At 40.7% G+C, this 13,034-nt stretch overlaps 1 protein-coding gene across 1 annotated transcript in view; it reads right to left on the bottom strand.

Annotated features, from left to right (window-relative positions):
- Positions 1-1,146: 1,146 nt before the first annotated feature.
- col6a4a (collagen, type VI, alpha 4a) overlaps positions 1,147-13,034 on the bottom strand; it is a 50,487-nt gene continuing 38,599 nt past the window's right edge. The window contains exons 33-40 of the mRNA XM_080754597.1: positions 11,631-12,124; positions 9,765-9,861; positions 9,097-9,333; positions 7,719-8,147; positions 7,539-7,626; positions 6,257-6,408; positions 3,374-3,418; positions 1,147-2,645 (exon numbers count right to left, since the gene is read on the bottom strand). Of these exons, the coding sequence (XP_080610723.1) occupies positions 2,470-2,645; positions 3,374-3,418; positions 6,257-6,408; positions 7,539-7,626; positions 7,719-8,147; positions 9,097-9,333; positions 9,765-9,861; positions 11,631-12,124 (1,718 nt within the window). The 3' untranslated portion in view covers positions 1,147-2,469. The remainder of the gene's footprint in view (positions 2,646-3,373; positions 3,419-6,256; positions 6,409-7,538; positions 7,627-7,718; positions 8,148-9,096; positions 9,334-9,764; positions 9,862-11,630; positions 12,125-13,034) is intronic.

Genomic DNA, 13,034 nt, shown 5'->3' with positions numbered 1-13,034 from the left:
GAATATTGTATAAAATAGAATATTAAGTTGTTTTTTTATGACATTCATTGCAGTAATTGCTAAGCAATGCCTACAAAACATGTGACTAGCATTTTTGATGTTCTTTGTCAACTGCTCAAAATGACAATAAAATGTCCAATATCACCTCTGGCTCCTCCTTAGTTGTATTACTACATTAGTCCAGTTTATTCAGTATATTTATTCATTCTATTAATTAAACCGTTGTCCACAATTTTTATGACATACAGTATCAACTTTGAAACACAGCTGGTTTTGTTAATTAATTATGCACTTACTATACAAACCATTGCCCATTTTGCAATCCCAGTTATCCCAATTTCCATTTACTACATGGAATTTGTCATACAGTATATTACAAAATATTTCAATGTTTATTCATATCTTCTCCAAAACGAACCTCCCCAATTTATTTGGCCTTTTCTTCCCTCAACACACTGCAGATATGAATTCCAGAAGACTCATTTGCCATTACAAGCCAATGTTAGGACTCAGGAAGTCCTTATGACTGACTTAAGATGACTACAAATTGCCAGTCTTGTTTAAGTGGCCCATATTTATTATCCATGACACATGCTCCTTGTTACTTCTTGTTACAGTTTTAAAATGAGTCATCTAAGACATGTGGCACTGATCCTTGTAGATGTACACACTGCTGTAGGAGTCTGATATTATTCACCTGGTGTTGCACTCACTGAGAGCCAGCTAAAAAAGGAGTGCAAGATAAATTCCTCTGGCAATAAAACATTATTTTATCTTTGTATCCGACAGAGCGGCAAATAATTAACCTTACATTAACCGCCACTGCAGTGTAAACAGATTTTCACATAACCCTGGTGGCTTAATTCTTCCATAAATTAAACGTTTCACTTTTCCCAGCTGCTTGCAGGCACCAGTATTTCTTTTTCTTCAGCTGTGTAGCATAAACACTTCAATGGCAGGTTAACACCAGGCTATCCATAAAGCCCACACACAAACAAGCACACAACCCCGAAGGTCCTTTTTTTACGTATTTATTTTTTTACAATGAAGCACCATTGGTCAGTTTGATAAACCACACACACTGAAGTTATGTTCAATTTACAAACAGTGAGAGAGGATGACATGGAGACTGAACGTTTGGCGAGGTTCACGTTCAAGCTCTATCCAGTGCAGTGAGGAGTTCCAGACCATTTAAGGCCGACTCTTAACTCGGACCTGAGGTTTACTCCAGCAACTTTCGGGGTCTGTTTATGGTGCAAGGTTGAGACTGTACAGACACCAGGGAAGCTCCTTCATCTACAGTTCATTCCTCTGAGGTGTAAACCATAATCTGTCCCATTTCCAAGCGCTATCTTCATTCAACATTCAAATGCCTGCTTTGACCGTGTTATTCAACTCAATTACTTGATATTTCAAATTTATATTCTTGGCAATTATGTTGAAGTATGATCAATGATCGAGCCAATAAAGCACAGCAGCAAGAATCGTGTACACCAACATCTGGGGCCAGTTGCTTAAAGGTTCTGTACACAATTCATAAAAATGATTGATTGAACCACTGTCCATGGAGTCTGGCATTTGTAAACAAAAGTAACTTTAGAGAGAGATGAGCTTATCTTCTCACTGAGTATAGCACCAAACGTGTACAGAAATTGAGTAAATGATGTGTGATAGTAATGAGTTGAAAGCTGAAAGCAATGGACAGACACTAAATAGAATGTAAAAAATAGGGCTGATTATACCAACTATCATTACTGTTTGATTAACGCTGAGATGCGTCCACTCAGATAATTTGCTTTTATGTATGTTTTACACCTGCTGATAGTTTGTTTACTGTCATTTCTATGAATTGTGAATAATTTGAGTAGCAAAACAGAAAATCTAACAAATGTTTGACACTCCAACAACAATTTGTATTACAGGTATCTGACAAATTATGAATATTGGCATTTGAAATGTAAGCACAATTTTAATTTGAAATCTAATTAAAAGCAAATTCATCAGCACATTTACAACTTTGTGTGCACAAAGTTTACTCGTGAATTTAAGCAAAGTGACATATCTGGCCCCAGGCTTGACTAGTAGTACATCTGCAATGTTTGACTACACCTGCAGGGAAGTAAAACTCAAATCAGCAGGTCATACTGTATCTTAAAATCTAAAATGTCTTGTTTGTGTCTGTTTGCGATATATTCTTTGTCTTTGTTGTGTTTTTTGTTCTGCCGGAGCTACATTCATGTCATAAAATGAAAAAATGAAAGGATTTTTTTTTTATAAATCATACAAAAATATTTAAAATGTCTGTTATGGCCAGGCACAATCAATGCTCAACCGTCAAATTTCCTAAGGCCCCATTATAGATCAAATTATAATATATTTTTTTATTTTGATATCATACGCTAATGTGAAATAACCACATCTGATGGACTTCTGGTCGAACTCAAGCTGCGTAGATGCACGTAAGCTTCATTATCGCCTCTTTATCAGACAGAGGTTCTCACATTCCGCTTGCGTCTCAAAGCGATTACCATTCCCGCCACAGCCGCCGAACCAGAACCGAGAGCACTCGCTCTGCTCCTGGTCAAAGTACCACTTCATGGTGTAGTTCTGACAACTTCCCACATCTTCTCTTTGGAAGCAGACGTCTGGGCCACAGCACCAAGGCGGGGAGAAAAGGAGAAATTTGAAGGAAAAAATAATAGGGAGTTGGAAAGGAAACCATTAGATAAGACAAATGCTAATGCATTACATGAATTCCAAATTTGGGAAAAAAGAGGGGCAAATATTTGAGAGTGGATCCAAATGAAAGCACATTAAAGGGCCACTTCACCTCTGGGACAACCCTATCTTATTTTATTGTTGTTTGGGACACGATCAACACAAAATAAAATAAGATAGGGTTGTCCCAGAGGTGAAGTGGCCCTTTAATCTTCTCAAAAGAAGTAAGAGTAACGTTAAGGCTACTGCCAGACAGGCACTCAGAAATTAAAGGATTACTTCAACCTATCTTCATACAATAGGTCCTCACTAATGTTCATAATAAAATTGCAAAAATAGTCTTGTGACATCATCAATGGGGAATCCAAGCTAATATAAAATGCAGGCTTTCTATTCCTGAGAAGTTGCAATGTTAAAGTGGAAGCTATTGTTCTCGCGATAATAAAAAACAAAAATATGTTTTCAAAAATATTGTTAAAAAAAAACCTGTCAAACGATGATGTCTCAAGACTATGGATTTCTGAACTTCCCACAGCTATCCAAAGAGAGTAGAATTCTTTTTTATTTTTGCAATTTTATTGTGAACATTAGTGAGGACCTATAATATGAAGATAGGTTGAAAAGTGGCAAAGTCCTCCTTGAATGTAGTCCTTACCTTTGCTAAGATCACTGGTCTCTGTTTTCAGGAGGTAGGTAGGGTCTGTCAAACAAAACACAATTAACAGTAACCTAACAACTTCAAACAAATTCAAAGCACAGATATAAGAAAAACAAGTCTTCATATTGAAATAATAACTAAAAGCAGAGTCCAATCACCAACCTGTTAATTGGTTAATGGGATCAGTTTCCTCCTTAAACTAATAATCAATGCTATTGATCAGGAACAGCTACATCACCCAGGTCAACAAGGGTTTAACGTGTACTTCATACTCCATTGTGTGAGGGTGTCGCTTGCCAAAAAGAAGTTATTAGCTTTTAGTCCTGTTCTTTTTGGCAAGCAACGATGTCGTACTACAGACAGCTGTATACATTAGGCTTAATGCTATTATTATTCACCTCCAGTGCCTCTCACTTGGAAACTAAGGTTGTCCACCGAAATCGTTGTTAATGCTTGTTAGTAAGCCTAAACTAAAGCATTTGTCTACTATTTGAAACAAGAATTAAGTGCCACATGCATCAAATCATGTTTGACTTCAACTTTTGAAGTGTATATTGAACAATAACAGACAGTGGTTGGCTGCTACTGACCATTGAGCATTATGGAAGGAGCTGAAAGATAAGATAAGATAGTATAAGATACAGAGGGAGATGCAGGTGTCATTGCAGCAACAGTAATAATAAAACAAAGATAATGAAAAAAAGCAGAGGTGCAGGTAAGTATAAGAGGCAAGTACTAAACCAGTATAAATAAAATAAAATGTTGAGCAGCTGACACTGGGATCTCTGAATGAATGATTGAGTGAACATGTGCCGTCTATCAATACATATACATGTACTACAATGAAAGTACAACAATGAATGAAGTCAACAATGAAATGAAGGATGAGTGAATATCTCACTTAGGCATCTGCTAAAGTTAGGCAATGTACTGTACAGTACATCCTAGTAGTCCATGACATGTGCAAGTGCGGCAGATTCCATGCAGCAGTCACTGTCAGTCTGTAGTACTGTAAAAGTATCAGTAACAGTCACAGTGAGACAGTGCAGGTCTAAGCGGGTGAAGCTTCTACAAGAGCAAAATCATATAGAGATGTGCTTGAAGGGCTGGATATCGCTGTTGAAAACTGGAATGCAATTTTCGTTCCAAAGTCAAATTTATGGCAGAGCTATTGCCTTCATATGTGATGATGAAGAAACATATTTGTTGTATATGTATAGTTGTATACTCAATTTGAGATACATAATTTTCTCAAATACTTTTCGGGTGATACCAAAGCATGATATTTTATATTTCAAAGCTTTTGTGAAGCTGGTGACAGTTAACTACCCAAAATCGGTACCACTAGATATCGATACCCAGCCCTGGTTTGGGGACCATCTCTGGAACGGAGTGCAGTGAGACTTACTATAGGTCCCACACGTCTGGAAGCATTCATGCTCGGTGCTAAAGCTGTTGGCGTTGCCGCCACAACCACCATACCAGAAGGGTGAGCATGCACCGATGGCTTTGTCAAAGAACCAGCGCTGGACATAGTCGCCACACTGAATGCCAATGTCTGCATCCAGCTGACACAGAGCTGAGAAAGCAGAACATGGGAGGTTTACAGTAGACACACACTAATCTTCAAGGGGAATACATGCAGTGTATTTGCATTCACAACAAACTACTGTACTCAGTCCTGTGATATTTGATACATCATAAGGACATGTGTTGCGAACACAAAACATGCATTCAGCCATGCGTTCAGCTAATGGTGTTGACACGGCTCATATTTAAGTGCACTTTCATTTCATCAAGAGAGTTGTACTTTAATCACTCTATACCTATTACCTGGTTGACCACAGTCCCTTGTGGTCTGTACTAGGCATCCTTCTTTGTTTCCTCTACAACAAACCTCTTCACCGACAATAGCCAATCTACAAGCTCACAATGATCCTTCCCCCCCCCAATGCTCGGCTATACAGTTGTGCCCAGAATAGGGAAACTAGGGTCCATGTGCTCAAAGGAGTAGTTCACCCCCCAAATGACTTTTTTTCTATTGATTACTTATGCCATGGAGACTTGAGTTCAGTTTTTTGTAAAAGTGATCTTATTTGCAAAATATGGTATGAAGAGAAACACACACCTGTGTTGGTATGGTGCTGACCATGGCTGAGTGTGGGCCTGTAAACTAAAGACTAAACACTCCAGCCTTGATGTAAAATATTTATAGAGCGAATAATGAACAACTTGGTGTCACTGGAATTTGTCAACAGATGTGAGGAATTAGCAAGGAATGGACAATCATACATTATCTGGTATCTGTATAACCTTGGATCAAGACTGTCATAGATTTCTTTCATCAGGTCGGTCATGTATATCTGTGACAGTCGTGGTCTCAATCTACCTAATATTTACTGGAAAGCCTGTACTTTAAGTATATATTTTTACAGCAAAACGTTTGTACTTTTATTCAAGTAAAAATAGAATAAAGGCCTTTTTACTTGTAAGAGTATGTTTATAATTGGTGGTATTGCTACATTTACATAAATAAAACAAATCTGAGTAGGCCAACATCTTCCACCATTGATCGCAGTCTAAAGGCCTCCGAAACCTCAGAAAAGTTCAGTGAGTTGCAATTTCCGACTTGCAAATTTCCGCACTCTGATTCGGTGTAATGCTTTTCAGAAGTCACGAGTGACGTCATTTTGTAGTCAAACCGGACCTTTCCGCCAAAAGGTTCGATATCGGCGAAGGTATGGACAGGCCTTATACACCAGGCATGTTCTCATTAAAGACAGAAGGCACAGGAATATTGTCATCATTTGATAACATTTCATCCATGTCAGACAACCAGTAAAGTGACTCTTCATGCAGGCTTAGTGTAAAGCCTAGTACCTTTCAGTTCAGGTTGTGAGTGAATGTCTCCATCTCCCCTGGAGAAGATCTTGATCACATCCAGCTGAGACAGGCCTTTCTGTGTCCGATGGCCTGTGTGTGCTTCAAAGGTCTCCACCTCTTCGAATTCCTCCAGATTTGCCTCCCCTTGGCTGGAAAAACGATCGGGATACGATTATTTAACTAAATTAGAACATGCAAAGTCAGTTTCTTAACCATTATAAAAATATCATTTAATACCAATAAGACTCCCTAATCGGGAGATAAACGACCGTCAGGTCGCATACACAAACTGTAGAAGGCAATTGTAGCCAATCAGGAGGGGAAATGGGACAGATCCACGTTGATGACATGACTTTATAGATACTGTGTACCACTTGTATTTATTTAATAAATGTTTGTTTAAAGTGTATGTCCTACTCACAATATTCCAGTGGATTGTGGAATGATCCAAGTACCAAAACCAACACTAAAGGACAATGGTTCAGTCTTTGCTTGATCAATTCTGGGCATGTCATAATAGACAAACATTCAGCGAACATTTGCGGAAATGGGGCAATATATATACAGTATTCAAAGGTACTCATTCAGTCCCTCTTTGACTGTGCTTGCACCTCCTGGTACTCCAACATCAAAAAGACTAAGCTCCAAACCTCCCAAAACAAACTGATTCGACTACTTCTCGACCTGGGGCACATGATCCACGTTTCTCCCACACATTTTGCTAGACTAAGATGGCTCAATGTGGAAGACAGGGTAAAAAAAAAAAAAAAAATGGGATTGACTTTCAAAATAGTCAATGCAAATCTGCCCTCAATCCCCTCAGTGCCAGGGGATTGACCAAATCTGCGGCAACTCGTCATACTCTTTGATGTCTCCCTGTGCCCTCGATGCGTTTGACGCGCTGTACAGTAATCTACACTAGCTTACTGTGCGAGGCACCCGTCTGTGAGGAGAAACACTCCAATTCCCGAAATGCAACGGGGTATCTATCTAACTTTTAAATCACGTTCATGTTTAAAACGCGGCCTTCTCTACCGGCCGTTACAAAAGCACCAAGAGTGAAAAGAAAATACTATAGCGAAGGAAATTCAAGACATACTCGGATTACATTTACTCTGAATACTTTTACCCTGTAAATGTAAATGACCGTACACCCAAACACTGAATCACCAATGCAACACTGGTATACAGTAGGTGTGTGAGTTACCCTGATACACTGGTATACAGTAGGTGTGTGAGTTACCCTGATACACTGGTATACAGTAGGTGTGTGAGTTACCCTGATACAGATCCTTGTCCCTGTCCCCGTTGACCCAGCTGGTCACAGGTCCGTTTGAGAGAGGCAGGTGGGTACACATTCATCCCTCCTAGATGCAGCAGAGACCACACACATTTATTGGGTTATAATGCTGTTTTACAAGTAACAAGCTTTATTTTTTAGTCATGTGCCTTTTCTTACTATCAAGGGCAGAGAGGAAGGTCCTGAAGAAGCGCTGGGTGTAGCCCTGTTCCTCTGCCTGCAGGCGACTCACGTGGATCAAGTGCTGCTCCACGGGCGGACTGGCCAACTCTAGCGCCTGGGCACGGTTGTAACCCTCGCCCACCGCCACCACGAACACCGCCACCCCCTGACACTTGGCCTCTAGGGCGACGTGGTTCAGCTTGGCCCGGTCCGAGGAGGACGTCTCCGAGCCCACCACGGCCAGGAGCACCCTCTTCTTCCTGGGCCTGGGGGCTTTGAGCAGCACCTCCCTCAGGGTGTACTCCAGGGTCTGACCCAGGGCCGACCAGCCGCCCTGCTGCTGCATGTCCTGGACGACGTGCCTCTTCATCTGGTCGTGGGTCTTGTAGGCTTGCAGGTCAAACTCCAGCTTGGCAGTCGGGGTTGCTAGTGATCAGGGACATGCAGAGAATGTTAGAGAGGCAGGGTCAGATTTTTCTTTTTGGTAGAAATATTGAAAATAGCTGACCTCCAAACTCACGCTGCGACGCGTTGTGAGCTTGAAGGTCGGCTATATTCGGTGCTTGATGCCACGCTGAACTAAGCATAATCAAGTCAATACTGGAGATGTCGGGATGCCCTTTCTACACCGAAAGGGCAATTCTTTCAACAAAAGATGCTGCATTCAAGTTCAGGTGAGTTTGGACAAGGCAATTCTCTTGAATGCCGCCTTCGGGTAAGGCATGGAAAGGGGGCATTTGCATTTCTTTCATCATAGTGAAAACTGCATGCATGTTCTGGAGAAGGCACTTTTTACAGACAGGATAAAAAAGGGCAAGGGCTCAAGCCCCCTTTGATTGTCTGAGTGTAGGGCATTTACGAATAGTGATTTTTAGTATTCGATTTATTCGACCTCAAAGTATTCGAATATTCGACAGGACTGGCCAAACTGTCAAATATTTAGTAAGCAAGAGGCGAACATTGTGAAAATAGCCGATCTACATGCTCACAACGCCTCGCGTTGCGAGGCGTTGTGAGCATGTAGATCTGCTATTTTCACAATATTTATCTGCAGAACCGAGTCATATTAAATGTAATACCTACAATTCCAAGTGCTTGTCAGGGTGGGGAGTCCCAGGTTCAAATATGTTTATTTAGGGGGTCACGGCCTAAAAAGATTTGAGAACCCCTGGTATAGAGCATTAACAAATTCATCCACCAGGGGCATTGACAACACATTCTTATGACTTCCTATCTAGCCAAGCTTTATAAACTATATCTTTTTTTAAAGAGAAAACAATAAAATAAGCGAATATTCGACTTCGGTGAACGTCGAATAGTGACTTTGATATTCGAATGTTCGAATATTTGGTGAATGCCCAAGTGTGACACGTGCCTGCTAGTGAACCGCTCTGCTGGACGAGAGCCACTCTGGCCTGGCTGTCTTTCTTCCCCGGCTGAGGACTGATGGCCAGCTGCTCCACCACGGAGCCCAGCAGCTCCTGGACGCCGGTGAACTGGTCACTCAGGATCTCCCGCGAGCCGTCCACCATCACAGCAAGGTCAACGTCCACAATCTGCGGTCCTGGGTTCTCCTGGATGCTGGCGCACTCCTCCACGGGTCTGCAGGGATCTGAAGAGAGTAGCCACTACTTTATGAACTGACCGCCGGGTAATGTTAAAGCATGAGCCAATGGATATTATGGCATTGTTACCACGTTATTGTCATCGTGTTGCAAATTACCTTTATTTGTATTATGAATTAGAACTGTACTCAAAAGATTGTGTAAATAATGTATTATGATTACAACAATACTTTAATTGTTATATAAATTCTGTATTACTATTAGTGAATTTATTGTGTAAATTCTGCACATTACAGTTGCAGTAAGATTACATTTTACTGTTTAAAATGCCTTGCCAGCTTCACATCATGAGGACTCGCACATGACAACCTCAAAAAATGAATGTGTGATGAAAGGGAAGCTAACAAAGGTTCGTTCACCGTATTGGCGCTGACATGAATGTCAGGCTAGTTAGATGCATGTATATCCAGGTCATTACCATAGCAAATAGCACAGTGTCTGGTCTTTTGCAGGTCAGTAGCCAGGTTGTCTGATCTTTCCAGCAATGTGAAGGTAGAGCTGCCCGTGTCATCAACCTGCAACCATAAATACGTCACCAATTCACTGTTAGGTTTTCTATTAAAAGTACATTGAAAATTACACAAATGAAATATCTTTGGCTTGTTGAGAGTCGGCATTACATCATGTAATTCACAAATAATGGATTTAAAGAAACATGCCTGGTCTGGCATATGTATCCCATTGACCACAACTCATGGTACACTTGAGATCACCATCAACCATTTTCCAAAGCATACGATTTAATTTTGTGTTGTTAAAAGGGATGTTAAAAGGGCGTGTGAGTGACATTTTCTTGTTAAAATAAGTGTTAAATAGCCCCATATTCTGATAATAATCATTGTTCAGTTCAGTTTGTTCAGTAACAGGGGTCACCCCAAATTTCATTTTTAGGTCGGGATAACAATTTCATACAATCAGGAGAGAAAACTCATGATACAGAATTTAGAGGTGAAATCAGAAGTTATGAATCAAACATATGAGCAAACAAACTTGGGACAATCAAATTGAAGCTGATAACGGGATTCCTGAATGGATTAAATTGTTGACCCACCTGAAAAAGTATTTTATGTTTATTAAAGAACTGGAAGATGGGGAGACCCTTTTTACACAACACTCTATACTATAGCAATGATTACCATCATGATATGGAGCTTAATCCTTTTAATATTTTTTTTTTATTAATGTAGTAGTTCTATATGTTCTTGTATGACAAATGTATTTGTATGTAAAACAAAATGGCTATAGTAAAGCAACTTAATCCAACAGAATGTATCAGATTTCTTTAAATTATTTTTTAATCTATGTACAAGGGATTGGAAGGAATTCATGGATCATGATGTTCTCTTAGTCCACACACTGAAGCCAAGTCCTGCTACCTTTAAGTTTGTGTATTATCAAAGCAGAAAATAGAGCTGGTTCTGGTTCTGCCTTGATGTTCATCCCCCAGATTGCTGTGTTCTGCTTACACTGTGGAATAAACAAACTGTAGGCCTATCTTGTTCAGTACTGCATGGTTTAACCATTAGCAATACTCCCCTGGCTCCGACCACTCCAACTATCTGTCAGAATGAGGCATGGAAAACTGTGCTTGTACAAACTGGGTTTCCAGCTTCATACTACTGTTTTAAGTCAGAAGTTGTATCATTCAGACTTCTGACCCCCCTTGGTATTTTGCTGAGTGGCCCCTGAGCCATCTTAAAGGTGATACACCATGAAATTTAACTTTTCCTATTTTAAAACCTTTTTTTGGGGTCCCACTAGCACCTTCTATCCTCACAAAGTCCCATTTCTGACCATTGTGTCTTTCTCTGGTTTTGGGAAGGCGGAGGTTAAAAGCATCCCACGGGTTCTCAAAACAGGCTGTCCAGATTTGCTGCCGTCGCTGACGTCATCGAAAAAAACAATCTTTTTTGGGGGGGTACTGCAGCTGAAAATGCTCTGAGAGCCATTCAAAAATGAGAGAGGCTCTCTATTCAGGAGTGGTAATTTAGCCTCAAACCTTTTGGAAAACATTTTTGGGACATAAACAATATGACAAATACTTTTTAAATGCATGGTGTATCACCTTTAAGTTGATTAGCCCTGGATTAGAGGATATAATGTGGATTGTAAAGTAAGTTGTTCTATAGTGAATTGAAGCTATACTACAATTCTATGGAACAGGACAACTTTCAGGGACTTGGATAATACAACAACTGGTTTGAATGGAAGAGCCGAAGAGGTGATGGGGAGGGGACAGAAATATTGCAAACAGACGAAGCCAATTACGGCTAACGATGTTCACCTGTAAAGCCTGGCGGATATTAGGGCTCTTCTTCAGAGCGATGACTGCAGGGACAATGTTGAGGGCCCGGTATTCCATCACCGCCGTAACAATGGTGGCGGGGTGCTGGGATTGTCCGTTGGCGAAGAAGACGGCAACCTTTCTCATCCTCATTCCCTGCCGGACGCGCTTGAAGACGTTCTGGCCAACGAAGCGCATGGCTGCGCCCAGGTTTCGCTGGTTGGCCGTGCGCTCCAAGGCGATGTTTTGGACGGCTTCGATCAGCTGCTTCTTGCGGCGGTAGTCTTGGAATCGGATCAGGTACTTGGTGTAGGTGCTGTATGCCACCACGGCAACGCGTGCGCCTGTCGGGCAGTTGCTCTCTGCAATAGCTATGTCCTCCAATAGAGAAAGGAGGGCGGCACGTGATCTCTCAAACGCATCAGGCGTCACATCCTCAGACATGTCCAGGGCAAAGACCAGCTCTGTGGGGTATGCAGGGCACGCCGTCTGACCTGGACAACACAGAGGGAAAATATACCACAAGTGTGGGTTGGAAAACATTACAGAATGTTGTTGTTGTCGGGTGGAAACCTTGCATGTCCAAAACCATTCGTTTTGTGTTTATCATTTTAAAAATGATTTAAAATATAGAAAATTGCTAAATAATTCAAACAAACTTGGAGATACAAGGTTTCTACCACAAAGTGACGATCAAACACTATAAAGTACTGTATGTGTACTATTCAAGGCTCTAAACTAATCTAAATAACTGGCTGGTTATGCAATACCTGTAGTACCCGTTGTCAGAGTCGATATGCTTCTTTGCTATTTTTCTATCCATTAAGAATAATCGAGAAGCAAATTTTCGATCATTTTCTTTACTGATTAGTATGACTGATCATCAATCTATTTATTGAACACTTCATTAGTCAGTAATGTAAACAATGTACAGTCAGACATTTAGGCTAAAAGGATAACCCTATTTTATACTATCCTATACAACATTGTTGCATAACCCATTTAGGCCTACGATTATTGACTGCTTTAACTACTGAAAAATAGCAGATATACAAGCTCACAGCGCGGCTGCGAGCTTGTAGATCTGCTATTTTTGAAAAATCATGTTTTTTCTTTGCAAGTCTTTGAATATATCTATTTAAAAGCGAACATTTGTAAATCAAATATTTGCTTCTGGGGGGTCCCTGGAACAACATATTTTGAGATGGGGGTCCGTGGCTAAATACCTGTAATTGTGGGGGTCCTTGACATGAAAAAGTTTGAGAACCACTGATTTAGAGGAAGGATTTAGAAGTCGGGTCAAAGATCGGGTCAAAGATGTTCAAAGACTTGCACACATTTTCACGATTTTTCAAAAATAGCAGATCTACAAGCTCGCAGCGCGGCACTCGGTGCCGCGCTGTG

Source organism: Nannobrachium achirus, assembly GCF_963921795.1.
Source record: "Nannobrachium achirus genome assembly, chromosome: 2".
Taxonomy (NCBI): domain Eukaryota; kingdom Metazoa; phylum Chordata; class Actinopteri; order Myctophiformes; family Myctophidae; genus Nannobrachium; species Nannobrachium achirus.
This window is presented reverse-complemented; position numbering and strand designations above follow the sequence as displayed.